Raw genomic sequence first — 20,156 nt, 5'->3', positions numbered from 1 at the left:
TCTCGTGGTTCTTGTAGTTTCTGGATATGTGTTTTTGTCTTTGTGTTGCACTGCTGTGGGCTGGGGGGAAACGACAAATCAAGTGTTCCTGAGTCCTGATTCCTGAAGGCTGCAAATGAGGTCCCCAACCGTCTTGGTTCTCCATGCCACTGGATTCTTGCCACCCTCCCCCCCACCAAGGACCGTGTGATGGCTGCAGGCGCATCAGCCACTCCGTGTAAAAAGCTTTCATGCGCAGGCGTCTTCCGACAAGGATCCCACATGAAGACCCACAAGGATCCCACATGAAGACCCACAAGGATCCAGAAGGACAGTCGACCCCCCGAGTGACCGCTGATGATGATGGTGATGGTGATGGTGTGTGTGTCTGTGTGTGTGTGTTAATACCTGTGTGAAAACATGTACTTTCAACCCCTTAACACCCCCTCCCCCCCCCCTCTGGGCAGCTCAGAACACATTGTCGGTCGGGTGGACCACTTCTTCCGTACTCCCATCGCAGCACTATTCATACACAACCACATCACACCCTGTCGAGTCCACAGCACGCACGCACACACGCACACAAATGCTTTTTTGTTAAGACTGAGCTATCTTTGGACCACTCTCCTTGCAGCTACCCCGCCGTAAACACCTCCTGGACAATATGAGGTGTTTATGGTCTAATCGGCGCTATAAAGCCAACTGTTGCTGCCTCTTGGATGTGCTTATGGAAATTTCTGGTTGAGTTAGTATATGACATTTGGATGCAATTTTAGCACATAATTTTTCGGCAATAGCAAAACAAAACAGCGGCAAAAGTCCCTTTAAAGGGTTCCTATCAAAACACTCGTAACAGCACTTTCAGAACTAACTTTCCGTTTTCGAGCTCTTCTGCACCTTCAGGCATTTATAAACCGTTAATAAGGCTACATAGATGACGGTGCACACATCAGCTGTGTCGGTTTAGGATACTTCAACTCTCCGATTGTTTTTTGGACCCCCCACACAATTGTACTTGGCCAATGACCCCTCTCTTCCAGGCCGTCCCGGTCGCTGCTCCACCCCCCTCTGCCGATCCGGGGAGGGCTGCAGACTACCACGTGCCTCCTCCGAAACATGTGGAGTCGCCAGCCGCTTCTTTTCACCTCACATTGAGGAGTTTCACCAGGGGGACATAGCGCGTGGGAGGATCACGCTATCCCCCCCCCCCCGACCAGAGGAGGCGCTAGTGCAGCGACCAGGACACATACCCACATCCGGCTTCCCACCCGCAGACACAGCCAGTTGTGGATGTAGGGACGCCCCAACCAAGTTGGAGGTAACATGGGGGTTCGAACCGGCGATCCCCGTGTTGGTAGGCAACGGAATAGACCGCTTCGCTCTCCGGACGCCCCCCAGCTCTCTGTTTTTACCAAGGGGCAGTTTCTATTTACCAGTTTACTCAGTTGCTCGTTCATAGCAGAAGTCGTCCAATAGTCCCAAACATGCCATTTTTGTGGTATTCCGCTGGAAAGGGCCCTCGTGTTTGTTATAAATAATTAACATGTTCTCCACGTTGTGTTAACTTGTTAGCAAATACGTTGGGTTTTTGTTTCTTTTTGGGATGGCTTATCACTACTCCTTGCTGGTCGGTGTTCAAGAGTCCGCTCATGCAGGAGATGTTTGTTCGGAGGTGTCTGTGGAGAGTCAGGGGAGAAAACGATGATCCCAGATCCACTGCAGTGTCTGCTTCTGATTTCTCAGCCGTGGTTCGTTCAGAGGCGGTGAAGACACCAGGCTGATTCCGAAGCCGGAAACGCTGCTGTTTTCCTCACATGTGCATCCTCGGGCCAGTCAGGCCACGCAGTATGGGAAGAATGCACCTGGACGCTAATGAGGACCTTCCGGGGTAGAAATTCTTTTGAGTGTGTGTGTGTGTGTGTGTGTGTGTGTGTGTATGTGTGTGTGCGCGCGCGCGCTGTACATGCACAAATGCACTTCCTCTGCGGTAACAATCTGATGGTTACTGTCTGGTAGGATTTAGGAATGCTCTGCATAGCTTATTAACTCTTAGTATGCATGCTAGCTCTTAACATAGCTTATTAACGCTTAGCACAGCATACTAACTCTTAGTATAGCATGCTAGCTCTTAGCATAGCTTATTAACGCTTAGCATAGCTTATTAACTCTTAGTATAGCATGCTAGCTCTTAGCATAGCTTATTAACGCTTAGCATAGCATATTGACTCTTAGTATAGCATGCTAGCTCTTAGCATAGCTTATTAAAGCCTAGCATAGTATGCTAGCTCTTAGCATAGCATATTAACTCTTAGCTATGAGTACGCTATCCTCAGCCGGATGGAGGAGGCAAGGGCCGGGAGCAACCACTTAGAAAAGGAAGCACAGCCGCTGTGTCTAGCAGGCAGGTATGTCGGGGAAAACTTGTAAAAAAAAAGACCTTTTATTAGCTGGAGAATATTTGCATAAACACAGGTTCAACCTTGTGCCCCCCCCCCCCAATGGTGGTAATGAAGGTGATGACACAATGGCGCCTCAATTTATCTCGAGGATTTAAAGCGGCTAAAGACACATAAATTGAACAAAACACACACAAACACACACATACACCGCCTAAATGCTCCAAATCACAAACACGCACAACCACACACATGCTAGCGGAGAACCAATTAAAATCCCGTAAAATACACCGACGCTTTCTTTGTTGGTACCCCATCGGTGTTAGACACGCCTGAATACTTCCTCCCGGAGTCACGCTAAACCACAGTATTGGAAACGATAACAAAGTGTGTGCGCGCGTGCATGCGTGTGTTGTGTGCGTGCATGCGTGTGTTGTTTGTGCGCGCAAATTGTGCAACAAGCGTGTGCATATTTACAATTTCTTTTTTTCTGCCGTTCCGTTGGCCAGCTGGGTAATGTTACTGGGCAGCCAAGTCATTAGACGGCGGAATAAAGCGGCTTTGTTTTGTTGTCATGGTCCACAAAATGTTATTTAGAATTAGGCTCCCTTCCAGGGAATAGAAAGGCAAAGCGGAGGCTAAAAGAGATAGAAACAAAGAAGAAAATACGGTTCACTCGGGGTTGAACGTTGCAGCAAAAAGACAAAGCCCGCGCACGGCGCAGCGCAACGCAGCGGTCAGGGGGAAGCGTGACGTTGCGTGTGCGGAACACGACGCGCTCGCTTCAGACGCTGTTGTGGTGGTGGTGGTGGTGGTGGTGGGGGGTTAAAGGTGAAACTGAGTCGCGGTTAATGACGTGAGTAATGGGCCGTTTACATGGAAAACCGCCAAATGGAGACGCCGCTTCCGGTCGCTGCCGTGTGGAACATGCGGGACTATCTGGGAAGCTACACCAAAATAACCAGCTTTTCTTCTTCTTCTGCTACCTCCGCCGAGATTGTTTGCATTTCTATAGATTAGTGGGCGCGTCCGGGTGGCGTGGCGGTCGATTCCGTTGCCTACCAACACGGGGGGGGGGGGGTCGCCGGTTCGAATCCCCCGTGTTGCCTCCGGCTTGGCCGGGCGTCCCTACAGACACAACTGGCGGTGAATGCGGGTGGAAAACCGGATGTGGATATGTGTCCTGGTCGCTGCACCAGCGCCTCCTCTGGTCAGTCAGGGGGGGGGTAGCGTGATCCTCCCACGCGCTACGTCCCCCTGGTGAAACTCCTCACTGTCAGGTGAAAAGAAGCGGCTGGTGACTCCACATGTATCGGAGGAGGCATGTGGTAGTCTGCAGCCCTCCCCGGATCGGAGTGGGATAATTGGCCACAAATGGGGAGAAAGAAAATGGGGGGATTATATTCTCGTTGCTCTCGGTACTCGGGTGAATCTTCTTTACAAAGACAGTGACTGCTAATTAGGAGTAAAGTTTGGAGTCTATGCAAGTAGAGTTTTGAAAACATCCCAGTTAAAGCGCAACAACAGAGAGAAAATGCTCACTAGCTCGTCATACGGCCAGTTAGCTAGCGCGCCAACACAGGGTGCGGACACATTTTGTAAATAGAGGCAAGATTTCATACCCAGTTTTATACGGAACTCGGGCCTGCTAGTGTCAGTGAACACACCAACGACTCAATTAATCAATCAGCTAATGAGGTGAATGGGAATAAAGGAATCATCATAGCATAACAGACTGGATTGGTTAACAGCTCAACAAGTATAGTACACATGCAGCACGACCACGGAAGACTAGACTCGCTAGCCCTTGGCTAACGGGTCGGACCCTTTAGTCGACTGGTTAACGTAGTCGCCCGTGGCGCGGGAGACCCGGGTTCGCGTCCCGGCTGCCCCTGAATTCGCCACATGTGAAAGAACCTCCAGGAGGATGTATGTCACAGTAAATATGCAGGACGGTGTCCCAGTGGCTAGCGCTGTTACCTCACGGCAGGAAGGTCCTGGGTTCGAATCCCAGGTCCTTTCTGTGAGGAGTTTGCATGTTCTCCCCGTGTCTGCGGTTTCGTCCCACCATCAAAAAGACATGCATGATAGGGTTAATAGTCCTGCCTGTGCCCCTGAGCAAGGCAATGGAAAGAAGAACTGGACTTGGTCCCCGGGTGCTGCAGCTGCCCACTGCTCCTATACAATAGGATGCCTCACATGCAGAGAACACATCCGTCGTAAGTATGCGATGGAAAATAAAGTGGCTTTCATATATGTAACGACCACGAATGACTCGCTAGCCCTGGGCTAACGGCTCGGACCCTTTAGTCGACTGGTTAACGTAGTCGCCCGTGGCGCGGGAGACCCGGGTTCGCGTCCCGGTTGCGGAGGTTCCCGGCTGCCCTCTTAATCCGCTACATATGCATGTGCCAAATCTGCACACGTACAGGGGAACACCAGATGGACTTTTACTCTTATAAAAATCTCAGTGGAGGGATCAGCTTCCCCCGCGCGAGCAGCTCGCCCCAGGCCCGGATTGGGGTTACATTACATTTTGGGTTGGAGGTGTTCAGGTGAGACTGTCCTTTGGTGGAGGACAGTCTCACCTGAACGACCTATGTGGTCGTATGGGTTGGAGGACTTGTTGGTAGGTTCAGCGGGGGGAGGGGGGGGTAACCTGTCATGCATCTGTCCCCCACATAATTACCATAAGTGCCCCCCACTGTCATTTTTGAGAGTGAGGGTTACGACTGATGGCCTTTTTTTTCCCAATCATGAAAGGAAAGCATGCCATTTTTCCTGACCAACTGGTCTTTCTTCTTCTTCTTCTTCTTCTCTTCATTTGTAGTGAAAGTGCAGCGTCTCGGTCTCTCGCTTCCACATCATTCACCCACTCTCGTTCTTTTTCTCTGTCTGTCTCTCTCGTACACGCGCACACACACACACACACACACACACGCATACTTTCACACGTTGTTACACACCCAATTGCAAATCCATTACCCCTCAGAATGTATCTAATGGCCTGATAACGGTTAATTTTCGGCTCTCCGGGGACTTTAAGGTGATTTGATATGCTGCCAGACAGGACTGAAGAGCATTAAAGCCAAAAGCCATGAAATATTTTAATCTCTTTTCATACACCCCCCCCCTCTCTCTCTCCATCACAGAGCTGCCAGCCTCGCTGCAGGTCTCTCACCCACTCTAATTTATTTTGGGCTTCCTTTTGCTTGGCATTCTCTCCGCCGGTTTCATCCTAACAACCTTGTTTGATTGATGAATTGCGGCTTCTTATTGCTTATTAATTTGTTTGTTTGTTTTGTATGAAATGGAAAAGGTGAAGAAGACTGTTCACATTTGAGAGCTAATGGCTGAACAGCGTTTCAAGCTGGCGCGGCCGCGTCGTGCCGCATTTCAAGGCTCTGCGGAGCCCTCTAGTGGCAATTGTAAGGCATTACACATAACTCTCACGCAGCGTGCAGATTGTAGTTTAATATATGTGGGGGGGGCGTACGGGTGATTTCATTTTTTGATGATGTAAAGACTTAAATCAAAGTCTGAGTTTATCAAGATATTAACTGTTAAATGAAAAAAAATCGATTCAATCCCAGTGTGCAAGATCTGGGGGCCAAGATGCCGGCAAGTAAATCGTGCTACAGTTAACCCCCCCCCCCCCAAAATAACTGCAGCACCTGATATGAGACATCCAGAAGGGTTTCTGGTTCAACAGGCTTCAATGCACCTCAGCAATGACTCTGCAAATGTCTGGAAATTCACTCGGATGAGTCAGACATCAATCTTCCACAGCACATTTCTGTGGCGTCTTGGTTGACGGGGTCGGAAAATGAAATCTCTTGCACCACTCCACCAAGTTGTATGGTGTGCATAACCCAACGGTCCCCAGCGCAGCCATCCAACCCCCACCACCACCCCCACCATCATGTTTCACCATGCGATTTAAAGTGCTCACTTTTGAATAACTTTGTGTGTTTTTTTTGTTGTTGTCATCTATCGGTTCCTCTGTGTTGGTCCGTGGGTATAAACCAGTCAAGGGAAATGTGTGACACACTGTCTGCAACTGCCAGAGGTTCGTCTGTCTTTCTATCTTTTATTCCATGGGAAACGGGCAAGGCAGGCCTGCGGTCTTGTTTTTGGCGTACACCACACTTTACTTGTTCACTTATTTGAGAACAGGGTGAGTCATCTGACCACGTGACTCCCCCCCCCCCCAAGTGCTCAGTAAACCACAGCCTGTGATTCATTGCAAAGGGGGTATTTTTAGGTGTAATAAGGGGTTTAGGCACTGCCTAACTGTAAAATCCCTCTTTTTGAAAAAAAAAATACTTTTGTTTGACTGACTTTTTTTTTTTTTACTGTTCATGATGATACCGGGCGGCACGGTGGCGCAGTGGTTAGTGCGGTCACTTCACAGCTACAAGGTCCTGGGTTCGAGCCCCGGGGTAGTCCAACCTTGGGGGGTCGTCCCGGGTCGTCCTCTGTGTGGAGTTTGCACGTTCTCCCTAGACACACAAGTCAGTCTCTAAACGCTGTCACTCAACTACAGACTGAGGACAGTCTCCCAGCTTTCGTTGCTAAAACTGGGTGGAAACGATTAGAATTTAAAAAAAATAAACCTTCATTGCAGAACCAATCAAAATTCTTTAGGGCGGGGCCGTCACATGGGGGCGGGGTCATGCGGAAGTCGTGCCAGCAACACGTGCGTTATAAGATGGCGCAGGCGCAGTCACCGAAGAAAACTAGACAAAACAGTACACGGTCGGCGAGCTAACTAACATTAATTACGGTTTCAAACTCACCATTGCACTGCAGTGGGCACCTCGTCGACAGCCACTCCAACCGGCCGCCCCGCAAATAACGGTGTCTGCAGAAGCCGTCTCCACGTTGCTTGGCCAACGACCACCGGCGGCGACCTGGTCGTCATGTCCTCTCTTTGCCCCGCGTATGCGGCAGGAAAGCCTTCTGCTTTCAAAAACTGCCCCTGCGCCTCCATTATCGACAGCGGAGGGCGCATGACCGGCACCATAGACTTCTGCCCCTGTGCGGACAACAAGTCGCAGAAGAGTTGGCCCGGCTTGATAGGCCCAAGCTTTCCCCGTAACCATGTGGTAAACGAGCAACCAGGTGGGTTACAAGTTTTAAACAAAGCCGCTTTACATCCTTAACTGCGCCAATCTTGTGGACTGAGCACACGTTCGATAAAACCGAATCACATGATATAACGTTACTCAGGACACCCATTTTCAATGTTTTAAGAAGCTCCCCCCCGCGTTGCAGAGTGATTCGCCGTATCTCCCGTTTGTTTCACTACGGAGAAAGCACAGCTTCCGGTGAGGCACAAAAAAAAGAAGGAAGCTTCCGGTAAGGCGTGTCCTTGACAAAACGTAAGGGGCGTGTGCGATGTCTTGAGTTGATGCAGTTGGAGGAAAGTAGGGGGAGCTAGAGGACAAGATAGGACGTGAGTGACCGTAAGAGGGGAGAAGGAGTGTGACGTGGTTGGGAGTAAAGAAGCGTACGCTAACAGGCGTGCGTCTTCCAGTGGTCGCTTAGCAACACAACAGCGTGGCAGTAGGCGTGGGCTTGTTATAGCGGCCGTTCTCGCCGCCGCGCTAGCAACGATCTCGCGTTTAGAAACCCCCAGACGATTGGTCGGCGGAGATCCCGATTGTCTGGTATCGCGAGACTTATGTTCTCTCCGTGTCTGCGTGGGTTTCCTCCGGGTGCTCCGGTTTCCTCTCACAGTCCAAAGACGTGTAGGCCGGGTGAATCGGCCGTACTACATTGTCCCTAGGTGTGTGTGGGGTGGTGGGGGGGTGTCGGCCCTGTGATGGACTGGTGGCCTGTCCAGGGTGTCTCCCCGCCTGCCACCCAATGACTGCTGGGATAACCTCTAGCATCCCCGCGACCCTGAGAGCAGAATAAGCGGTTTGGATGATGGGTGGATGGATGATGATACTGGCCTTATATACATATCTGGTGCTGTATATACTCCTATTTCCACTTGAGTATAACGTCAAATAAAGAGGTCAGACGTTTTCTTGTCGAAACCCCGGAATCTGCATAACCATGACACCCAACGTACGCGAGGGAAGCGTGACGGTATCTCAGAAGGGACAAACCTATGTGGCCAATACGTAACATTTGGCGTTGACTGTTTGTCTGCTTTTCTATCCATCTCAAACCAATCCACGGATTCCTGCTTCTGGCGTGGGACGGTGACGTTTGCAGCAGCCTCACCCGGTACCGGTGTGGGAAGAAGGCGGCGCGAATGCACACACTTGCGGCGCCCTCGCTCTGCACCGTCCATGCAGCGTTTTTGTCCACGTCTCCATTTTGGTTCGTGTCTTCGTCTGATGGCTGGGAGAGCTGGTCCGCTGGGAGAGCTTGGTCCGCCACGCCCTGTGGGGCCCAGGGACCACGGCCCTGCCCGGAGCTGCGCCCCGAGGAGGTAACACAAGAGGGCGGCCTGACAGGACGTGGAAGCGGGGCAGGCTAAGCTAACCGCTAGCCCACGCGGACCGGAAGTGCCGACAGTCATCCTGGCTGGCGTTCGTTCCCCTGGACGGTGATTTCTTGTTTAGATTGGATATATGTGTCAGTTTGGGTGTGTGTGTTCTTGTAGTGTAGGTGCGTGTTTTTTGTCTTTGTGTTGCACCGCTATAGATAGACTGGGGGAAACGACGAAGTGTTGCCGATTGCTGACATCATAGTCTCCGGATATGCGCCGAGTACAGCCACAGCTGATGCTACTTCCTGTTTCCGGTGTCCATGCCGTCATCAGTTCAGCCGTCTTTCATCGATCATCAACCGGGACGTCTCATTGTCAAATGCATTTCATCAATGTATGTTTGGCCTTTTCTAAGTAGCACAAACGTGGAATCCTTTTTGTCTTAACGGAAAGGGGAAAAGTCAGTCTAAAGTTAACGCTCTTTTAACTCTAACTGGGGTAGAAAGCGTGCACAGCAGTTGTTTAACCAAGCCCTTCTCAGTGTGTGTGACTCAGTAAGTAAAGGAGGAGAGACCATGCTGCATTGACCCAGCCACGCATTCACACAAACGCCGAGGAGCCGCACGCCAGCCAACACGTTCCCGGCCGACTGCGAAACTTAAAATATAAGGGCTTTTTGATAAATGTGGGAGCTACCTCTAGCACAGTACGACCACTGGTACAGAGGTTGCTGTATGTCAAATTTACCGTATAAATTGCAGGATATTATTACGTATTAGCTACTGCTGAATGCTGATTTGCATGCCGTTGACAAGGCGGCAAAGTATTGCGTTTTTTTCCTTCATAAGCTGACTGCTGTCTTGTGTTTCAACTGCTGATTTGCTGGTGCGACAATAAAATGTCTGCCTGTCTATATCAATCTATATGTATGGATGGATATATGTATGTTTGTATGTATGTATAGGTTGATGGTTATATGGATGGATGATGGATGAATATATGTATGGATGGATGGATGATGGCTTGATGGATATATGTATGCATGGATGTATGTATGGATGAATGATGGATGGATGGATATATGTATGTTTAAGTATGTATAGATTGATGGATATATGGATGGATGGATGGATGATGGCTTGATGGATATATGTATGCATGGATGGATATATGTATGTTTAAGTATGTATAGATTGATGGATATATGGATGATGGACGATGGCTTGATGGATATATGTATGCATGTATGAGTGTATGTATGTATGTATATATGTATGTTTAAGTATGGATGGATAAATGATAGATGGCTGTATGTATAGATGTATAGATGAGTGGATATATGTGTGTGTGGATGTATGGATTTATTTATCTATCTTTGTGCACCCAAATGTATGGATGTATCAATGTATGGATGTATCTATGATGTTTGCTGTAAGGCCTTACACAAGAGCCACTTCACATTTCAACCCGGGCCAGTAGCCCTCCTAAACCACTCACTCCATCACCAAAATAAAACTCCACCACGTTTAATTCTGTCATGGCATATTACTGACAACACACAATACAAAAGCAGTTCACAGACATTCCATCGCAACTTGGACCCAGTTATCCTCCCCGCCTCCTCACCCCCACCCGAAAAGGAGCAGAACAAAAAAGGGGAATACAGAACAAAACCCCACAGCAACTGTGTTGAACCTCAGCTCCATACTGAACTCCACATTACAGAACACGCCTCTGATCAGGACGGCGGTGCTTTGGGGACTGGAGTCCTGCACGTTCTGTTTTTCCTCTGATAACAAAAAAACAAAAATTGTTCTGCTTTAAGAATATATTACAATACTCATACAACAAGGAAGTAATACAAAAAAAAAGTTCACAAAATATGAAATCATATTCATCACCTATAGCAATTTATGGGGAAGAGGTTTCGAGGGCAAGGCTTATGGCACGTTTGATTCCACACACAGGTTCGAGAAAAGGTGCTTATAATCACAAAACTATTGTAAGCTTTTAACTCTGAATAAAACATAAAACACAAAAACACGGTTCACCGTAGGGGGGGGGGCAAAGACGACTGGGCTGAAATGTACGTGGCAACGCTATGCTGGGGGCCTTCCAATAGATGGCGCCATAAACCTGCCGTGACGTCACCGAGTCGCCGCTCCATCAGTTGTAATGGTCTTTTTTTTTTGTTCCATTGTGTCTCCATACATTTTAAGAATATGCATTGTGTAGCTGTTCCTTGGGACTTGAAATGCTGTATCTTAAAAAAGGGTGGGCAAATATACCACAAATTGAGCAAATGTGAAATATTTGTCAGCAAATACCGACTCCACTGTGTCGCCTGGACCAGATTTTTAGTGGGTTGTTGACCCTACGGAATCAGGGATAATGGCACACATAATGCATTTTCCTCCCACTCGATTCAGCCACACAAAAATACATTTTAATACGTAAAACAGGAGTTATTAAAGTTATGTATTTCCCCCAGATCGAAGCACATTTGGAGCAGACTTAAAATACAAAAACCCATAGAAGAGGTACAAGAATCCTATACAAGACCACTTCTCTATCTCATATATATATATACACACATATATATATAAAAATCAAGAATAATAGGTTTTCACATTGATCAGTCATCTCAGAAAGGGAATTTAGGACCAGTTTGAACATTTGGTTTGACACGTAGACCAGGGGACGTATTGGTACACTTTCCTCATTTTAATTTCTAATTTCTATTGCATTATGTTTCTGACACCAAGAGAGACTTTTTTTTATTTTAATGAAAATAAAACACCAAAAAAAACAAAACAAAAACAAAGTTATGATATGGAAAAGAAGTGTATTTCACATTGAAATAAATGTTTTCTTTCTCATATTATCCATATTAAATCAAGGCATTGGCACTTAAAAAGATTTTCTCACATTAACCAAGGAATATATAGGTATTTTTGTTAAAATGAAATGATAATTGTTTTTTACGTCATCATATTGGGGGGTTGTAGGTACTGATATGTAGTTGAAGATCACTCGTCAACTACATGTCCCCTGGTCAAGTCAGTTTTATTTGTAGAGTTCAATCCGTGACATAGGGCCTCATTGATAAAATGGTCTTTAGGGCAAGATTGATCTTAAAATAGGTATACTGTAGGCCGATCCAGACGGTAATGTTATTATGATCACGTATAGGATGACCGTTAACCTCCATCACCTTTGGAACCGTGAACATGAAGGACAATTGAACAAAAGGTGGTCCGACAACTGACTGAAACGATTAATCCCGACCCAGCTGGGCTCCGGCCAGGTTGGAAAGATACTGGGGGTACACAGTATGAAGTACTATTTGTACATCAAACGTGTGGAAAAACAATGCCAGGCTTTGTGTCAATATTGTTTAGCGCGTTAAAATGAAAGCTTGTGTTGGACAACTGATTTGAAATACAGCTTTACGATAGCCAATAAGATAACTAGAAGATTTATCGCATGCACTCAAATAACTGACGCGTCATACTCTGGATGTTGTTTTTGGCTCAGGTAGTTTGTTTGGAAGACCTGATTAAATTTGGGAGGTGACCGGGTCAAGGTCTCCGAAAAGGTCGCACGGTTTCTTCCGGCCGTTACTGTCTAAACTGGACCGAGTTACGCTGGCACCGAAATGTTCGACTTCCTACCCCCCCCCTTTTCTCCCCAATTACATCCGGCCAATTACCCCACTCTTCCAAGCCGTCCCGGTCGCTGCTCCACCCCCTCTGCCGATCCGGGGAGGGCTGCAGACTACCACATGCCTCCTCCCATACATGTGGAGTCGCAAGCCACTTCTTTTCACCTGACAGTGAGGAGTTTCACCAGGGGGATGTAACGCGTGGGAGGATCACAATATTCCCCCCAGTTCCCTCTCCCCCCCGAACAGATGCCCCGACCGACCAGAGGAGGCGCTAGTGCAGCGACCAGGACACATCCCCACATCTGGCTTCCCACCCGCAGACACAGCCAACTGTGTCACTAGGGACGCCCAGCCGAGCCGTAGGTAACACAGGGATTCGAACCGGCGAGCCCCGTGTTGGAAGGCAACAGAACAGACCGCCACGCCACCCGAACGCCCTTCAATTTACTATCTTGAGGGGAAATCCCTATCCTTTTGCTGCAGAGTGAGATGCAGTGCATTGCAGATCGGTAAAGGTCAAAGTTCAGGAGGTTCAAGTGGCGGAGCTTCGTTGTGCCCGGGCACCACTTATAGTTCAGTAAGTTCACAGAGAATGGAAAAATGACTTTAAGATCAACTTGCAAATGAAGTTTTTAGAAATGAGGCCACTGGAGGTGAAATGCTTGATAAACACGCCTGTGGCCCAAAAGTTCTTGAATATTGCGGAAAGAAGAAAAAAAAATTCTGACAAATAAACAAGTATGACAGTAAGATAAATATCCTGAAGTAAGAAAATTACTTTGGCAAAATAACCCTGCGAGACAGAAGGCAGGAGTACATGAGAGCAAATTTATATAGCCGAGTGCTCAGAAAACAGGTTTAAGTGTTTAAACACACAAAAGAAAGAAAGAAACAAATAATTACAGAAACCGCAGTCTACGTTCACCAACGCACAGGATATGATGGAACAAACCCCTGATGGGAACGCCAACATTCAGACTGCCGTCTTGGGACACACTCACTTTTTTAGGTAGGTTGACAACGCTTATACTTTACATTTGAATTTACATTTATATTTTTTTTGTATATAATGTGTACATATTGTCTTCACGGTAAAACATTCTCAGACATTTTGAAGTAATATTTGATCTTCTGCGTGGCTGTGACTACACAATGAGTACGCACGCAAAAAGTCTACATTTAGCAGCAGTTACGGATGCGTACGGATATCTGGACGGTGGGGGGGTGAGGGACAAAAAACGAATCCAAAAAATAAGAGAAAGACAAAAAAAAAGATGTTCTCCAAGCAAACCTTTGCTCTTTCCTATCATCCCTTACCTCCATCAATTGAGATACAATAGTTCCCAAAATGAAGGTATCGTCTTTGCAATATTCAGCAGAGAACTGAACAGATAGGTCATAGTTACTTTTGAGGTATTTCCGGTGGGCGGCTTTTCTTTTTCTTTCTTTTGTTCGTTCTTTTTTTTTTTGCCATTGTCTACGGTCAGCGTGGAGAAAACAAACAGGCTGGGAACAGAAGCAGTTCGTGTACAACCATGTTGTTCCACAGGGAACAATCCGAGTGGCCCTTTAATGTACAAGTCTCTGTTAAGGCAGCAGCTGCACATGTAAACACCTCCATGGCGCAACAACGCGGGAAAGGAAAGGACGGAGGGGGGGAAAAGAGATGAGCGGATGGATCACACTCACGATCGAGCATAGTTAGTTGCCTCCTACACACCTTATTATACCATTGGGGAAGTGCGTGCTGTGCACTATGAGATTCATTCTACGGATATGGAAAAAAAAACAGAATTGAAACTGTTCTGGTTTTAGGAGCTGGTGTGTCAACTTATTGTACAAATCGTGAGGTCGTATTAATTTCATGTGTGACATTTTTGGATTCAAATTCAGACTTGGTGTGCAAAACCAAAAGGGATGGGGTGGGGGTGTGATTGTCTGGGAAGTGTGAGAGTTTCGGAGTACGGATCATGCCAATGATAGCAAGCTAATGGAATTCTCTTTCATCACCTTATCCTCTATAGATGGTGAGAGTAGCTCGCTGTTGTGGTCCAAGCTCATACCAGCGTTTCGGGGAGAGTATCGGCGTTGTCCGAGGACAACAACTGCCAGATCTGCCACCTGTCTCTTTGCCACTCCTGCCAGTCTTGGCCCATGGGCACTGCTGGGACCTCCGCCGATGACGCAGGATTATCCTGTGTTGCAGTTTGCCTTCCAGTTTGGCTCAGAGGGACCCTCTGAACCGACTGTTTGGATGGTTGGTTGTTTGGCTCCGAAGTCGGTGAATTAGCCGGTCGGTGCTGGGCATTGTAAGGAAGAGGGGCGTGGGCGTTGTTGAGTGTAGCAGCACCACCGTCGCCAATGTTTGCCACCCCTTGGGGTCTGGTGGGCAGTTTAACTGTGTGTCCACCCCCTCGCGGGAGGCTATCCGTGCTGCTGCTTGCTCCGCTGCTGCTTGCTCCGAGGTGTGATGTCATGGAGAAACCGAGGCCGAGCTGCGAGTGTGGTTGCCCCACCTCACCATGAGGGGTGGAGCACACCCTGAAAACAGGGGTGTGCGGTCTGCACTCAGCGATGCCAGGCGCCGTCTGAGTCCGTCGTACCAATTGCTGTTGCCTTGCGTTACCATGGAGACCATCCAGAGCTTCCTGTGAGCTGCGGGAGCTTCCCTCGGACATGTTACCATGGGAATCTAGAAAAAGCAATGCCAATAAGTAAGTAAAGTTTTATTTACATAGCACTTTTTAAAACACACAGTTACAAAGTGCTTCACTCACACACACACACAAAATATAAACAAATAAATTAAATTACAATATAAAACATCGCACAATGGGAAACAAATCAAACTAAAAATTAACCAAAACAAAAGACAGGGATGGAGATCTATAAAAAGGCTTGTTTGTACAAATGGATTTTTAGAAGCCACTTAAAAAAGTCCAAAGGTTCAGCAAATTTAATAGATTAGGGCTAAAACTGCAAAGGTGCGGTCACCTTTTGTTATGCAGGGGATGGATAAAAGACTGAGATTTGAGGATCGGAGGGGTCGAGAAGTAGAATAAGGAATGAGGAGCTCAGAAATAATAAGCTGGTGGCAAGGCCACGCAACTAATCAATAAAATGTTGTAATTTATTCTGAACTTTATGGGAAACCAGTGGAGGGATGCAAGAACAGGTGTAATGTGGGACCTATGGCTAGTTCTAGTTAATAGTCTGGCAGCAGCATTCCGAACCAACTGTAAACGATTTGAAGTAGCTTGACTGAGGCAGTAACAATAATCAAGACGGGAGGAAATGAGTGTGAATTAATAGTTCGAGAGCCCTAGAAGACAAAATATATCTGATTTTTGCATTATTTCTTAGCTGAAGAACACAGGACTGTACGAGCTTATTAACATAGTGGTCAAAATACATATATTGGTCACAGATGATACCAAGCTTCTTAGCTGTAAGTTTGATACTTGAGTGAAGTGGGCCAATAAACTGATCAACTGAAGTGGCAAAGTTCTCAGGACCAATTAAGAGAACTTCAGGTTTGTCAGGGTTTGGGTGGAGGAAATCAAGGGACATCCAATATTTGGTGGCAGCTAAACAATCGTGGAGGGAGGGCAGTTGATTTAGGTTATTGGGTTTGGCACAGAAATAGAGCCATGTATCATCAGCATAACAGTGGTATGACAGGTCATGAAAGCAGCTGAATAAATGACCCAGAGGAAGCATGTATAATGAGAAGAGGATTGACCCAAGGACAGACCCCTGAGGGACTCCACACAACAGGGGAGCTGACAAGGATACATGATTGTTATACAAACATTGAAATACCTATCAGTCAAATAAGATCGACACCAGTTTAACGCAGTACCAGAATTGCCAACCCAGTTATCCAACCTATCAAGTAAGATTGCATAATCAATGGTATCAAAGGCAGCGGTTAAATACAGTAGAATAAGAATTTAATATATACCTTTTGTCTGCATACATATAACTGTTGTTAGTCACTGTTAGTTATGCAGTCTCAGTGCTATGCTTGTGGCGAAAGCTGGATTGTAATTTATCGAAAATGTTATGACCCTCAATCAATGACATGAGTTGGTCTGCAATCATTTTTTTTCAAGGATTTTGGGATAACATTTTGGATAAAAAGGAAGTTTGGAGATTGGTCTATAATTCTCTAACCTTGCCAGATTGAGAGAGGGTTTTCTGAGGAGTGGCTGAATACTGGCAATTTTAAAATAGTTAGGCATGGACCCAGATGTGAGAGAGTAGTTGATAACAGAGAGCAGGCTGGGACCTAAGCCAGGAAGGATGGATTTTAGAAATTTTGTGGGAACTATATCACAGGAACTGGAGAAGGGACGCATATGGACTACAGTATTTAAAAGGAACTGAGGGGATATGAGAGCAAATTCAGACATTAAAATAAGATGTCTGGACCTCAGACCATCGATCTTGCCAACAAAGAAAGAGAAGACATTTTCACAGTCGTTAGCAAAAGAGGCGGGAATGGTAGGAAGAAAGGGATTTACAAGCTGGTTAATAGTACTAAACAGAAACCTTGGGTTATATTTATTACTATTAATCAAGTCAAAAAAGTAAGCAGCTCACACATCTAATAATTTGGTTCAGATTCAATAGCAACTCCTTCATATGGAGGTGGTGAACTTCAAGTTAAGACATTTTCCATATACATTCGGCCTTCCTATATTCCCTTCTTTGCTGTCTGATGTTATCATTGATCCAAGGGGTTGTGTTAATAACTGGGACAGCCCTGGAAATGGATGGAGCAGAAAAATCAAGGGCTGATGTGCACAAATCCTTAAACCAACTAACTAGGTTATTAATATTGGCAAAGTGAGGAGGCAATTGGCCAGAGTAGAAAAATAGCTGGAAAACATGGCAGCAGACTGCTTATTAAAGATCCAAGTGAGGAATATGCTTTTCTGAGTGACTGTAGACAGTAGTAAAAGTATAGCAAAGCTAATACCATTCATGGTCAGAGACTAAATCAATCTTATTCAGGGCATTAAGAGACATGTCCAGAGTACAAACTAAGTCAAGGGTGTGCCCGTGGTTATGTGTGGGGCCAGTGAGAAGCTGCACAAAGTTAATTTTGATTTGTTTTTTTTATTTTGATATAGTTTAATAATCCCTGTGGGGAAATTCCTCTCTGCATTTAACCCACCCTAGCTGTGTAGCTAGGAGCAATGGGCAGCTGCCATGCAGCACCCAAGGACCAACTCCAGTTAGTCTTGTCATGGGCACAGACAGGAGTATTAACCCTAACATGCATGTCTTTTTGATGGTGGGAGGCAACTGGACCACCCAGAGAAAACCCAGCACAGACACAGGGAGAACATGCAAACTCCACACAGAGGACGACCTAGGATGACCCCCAAGGTTGGACAACCCCAGGGTTCGAACCCAGGACCTTCTTGCTGTGAGGCGACCGCACTAACTACTGGGCCGCCCAATATGAGATAAATATAATATAATAAAAGATTTACAAATGTTTAAAAAAATCTGTGGCAGGATTATCAATATGAATTTTAAAGTCACCAACTATAATGGCCCTATAAAATTTGAACAAAAGAGAGGACAATACCTCAGAGAATTCATTGAAAAAAACCTATATTTGAATGGGGGGGTTCGATAAATGATTACACAGCAAATAGGGTTAGAACACACTTTCTTAAAAGTTAAGATTTAAATGTTAAAAAAACCAAAAGTGCAAGGAATGCAAGTGGGACTATTCTTAAAACCAGCTGTAATACCCCCCAAGGCCTGGTAGCATCCAGAAAATGATAGCTGGTTGGGCAGAGCTCCACTAGGGGGGAGCACTCCCCAGGTTTAAGCCAGGTCTCAGTAAGGAACAGATTGTCCAGGTTAGGGGATGTAGTGAAATCACTGAGAATGACAGATTCGTTCAACATGGGCTGAACATTTAAAAGAGCAAAGACAACTGGAACGAGGGGCTTAGCTGAACTGGAACTACTGCAGCAGCTTGTAATCAAGTTATCTGGCCTAACAGTTGAAAACACATAATGCATAGGGTAGTGGGTATTAAATCTTGGCATAGTCCTAACAGGAATACTGTAAGAGCCCTGGGAGGTACAGTCAGATGGACTCACTACCGGTCAGGAGGTAAAAGCTTTACAGGAGTGTAAAATCAGGTCAATTTTGGTTGATAAAAGTCTTCTTGAGAAGAGTGGAGGCCAAAAAGACCAATTAGATCAGTGGGTTGTTTTCCCTTTTTATTTGACATACAAACACATATTGAGTTTAGTTGATGCAAGTGGGTGTCCAAGAGTTTATTTTTCTAGTCAAGTAAATTTAAGAAGTATTTGTTTTGCCATAATATGATAGCAAAAATTCATTTCATCAGTGATGTAAGCTGTTTTTTTTTTCTCCCCAATTGTATCCAGGCAATTATCCCACTCTTCCGAGCCGTCCCAGTCATTGCGCCACCCCCTATGCCTATCTGAGGAGGGCTGCAGACTACCACATGCCTCCTCCGATACATGTGGAGCTGCCAGCTGCTTCTTTACACCTGACAATGAGGAGTTTCACCAGGGGGACGTAGCGCGTGGGAGGATCACGCTATTCCCCCCAGTTCCCCCTCTCCACTGAACAAGACCGCCATGCCAACTGGAAGCCCCAGTGATGTAAGTTTTAAAGTCCAAACACATGGAAATATCAAAAGTATGTTTTCAGTCAACCGTCTCTTCAGTGCTAAAATCAAAAGGCATCATGTGACCCATAAATGAAGGACCTTTGATTTAAACCCCTCACCTGTGAAGGACTGGTCTTTGAGTGCTGGTCTCAGGGTTGTGTGCCAAGCCCCCCAGATGTTAGCATGCTCCTCTGATATGGTATCTGAAGGAACAAAGAGACAAAAGTCAACTTAGTTTAACTTTGATGACAGCTGACCAACTTTTGGATCACCACCATCATCATCATCATCGCATGTTCAATGGAAACTATGAAAAATTATTCTCACACATGGGTATGTATGCATGAGCACATTAGGCACACAGTTCATCATCCACCTGCAATCCTAAATTCAGAATAATGTCATTTATCCAGCTCCATGCCTGTGATGGAATTCAAATCAATCGCCGCAAGTTTCCAGACTCGCCTTTGGCAGTCCAGGAATTGGCTCCGGGCTCCCTGCTCTGTCCGCCCACTTGCCCCACAAGGGTGTACTGCTCTGGGACGCGGAAGAGCGGCTCGCTCCCCGTGCTCCCCAGCTCTCCTCGGCGCTCGCTCATAACAGGGGAATTGTTATCGTAAGGCGAGACCTCCCCACTGGAGGCCTTGTTGGAGTCGCTAGAGGAGTGCCTTTCGCTCAGGGAGAAGGTCTCCTCCGACTGCAAAAGGTCTGGACTCCTGAGGTTGTGAGCGCGCCGGGTGACAGACACATTAGGAAATAATAGAGGACACAGACGAATAGGTTAAGTTATCTTACGTACACGTGTCATATGCATGTGGGTGTGTGTTTATGTGTTTGGGCATTGTTAGTAAGTACACTGTGACTCACTGTGATGCTTTCCTCCTCAGCAGGTAGTCCACCACATCTGGGTCAGTCTCCAGCAGACTCATCAAAACCTCATTCTGCAGATCCGGAGGCACCTATAAACAACCGACCACATGTTCAACATGAGGCGTT

At 46.5% G+C, this 20,156-nt stretch overlaps 1 protein-coding gene across 2 annotated transcripts in view; it reads right to left on the bottom strand.

Moving 5' to 3' along the window:
* Positions 1 to 10,584: 10,584 nt before the first annotated feature.
* The window catches only part of LOC130131335 (rho GTPase-activating protein 6-like), an 88,300-nt gene continuing 78,728 nt past the window's right edge, over positions 10,585 to 20,156 (bottom strand). The window contains exons 11-15 of one of the 2 annotated variants that reach the window (XM_056300993.1): positions 20,028 to 20,119; positions 19,626 to 19,876; positions 19,280 to 19,363; positions 14,501 to 15,182; positions 10,585 to 10,612 (exon numbers count right to left, since the gene is read on the bottom strand). In XM_056300993.1, coding sequence (XP_056156968.1) covers positions 14,548 to 15,182; positions 19,280 to 19,363; positions 19,626 to 19,876; positions 20,028 to 20,119 — 1,062 coding nt within the window. In that variant the 3' untranslated portion in view covers positions 10,585 to 10,612; positions 14,501 to 14,547. Of the gene's footprint in view, positions 15,183 to 19,279; positions 19,364 to 19,625; positions 19,877 to 20,027; positions 20,120 to 20,156 lie in introns of both variants that reach the window. The other variant, XM_056300992.1, reaches the window with a different exon arrangement.

Source organism: Lampris incognitus, chromosome 21 (genome assembly GCF_029633865.1).
Source record: "Lampris incognitus isolate fLamInc1 chromosome 21, fLamInc1.hap2, whole genome shotgun sequence".
NCBI classification, from domain to species: domain Eukaryota; kingdom Metazoa; phylum Chordata; class Actinopteri; order Lampriformes; family Lampridae; genus Lampris; species Lampris incognitus.
The sequence above is the reverse complement of the archived record's forward strand: the minus strand, read 5'-3'. Positions and strand labels throughout refer to the sequence as shown.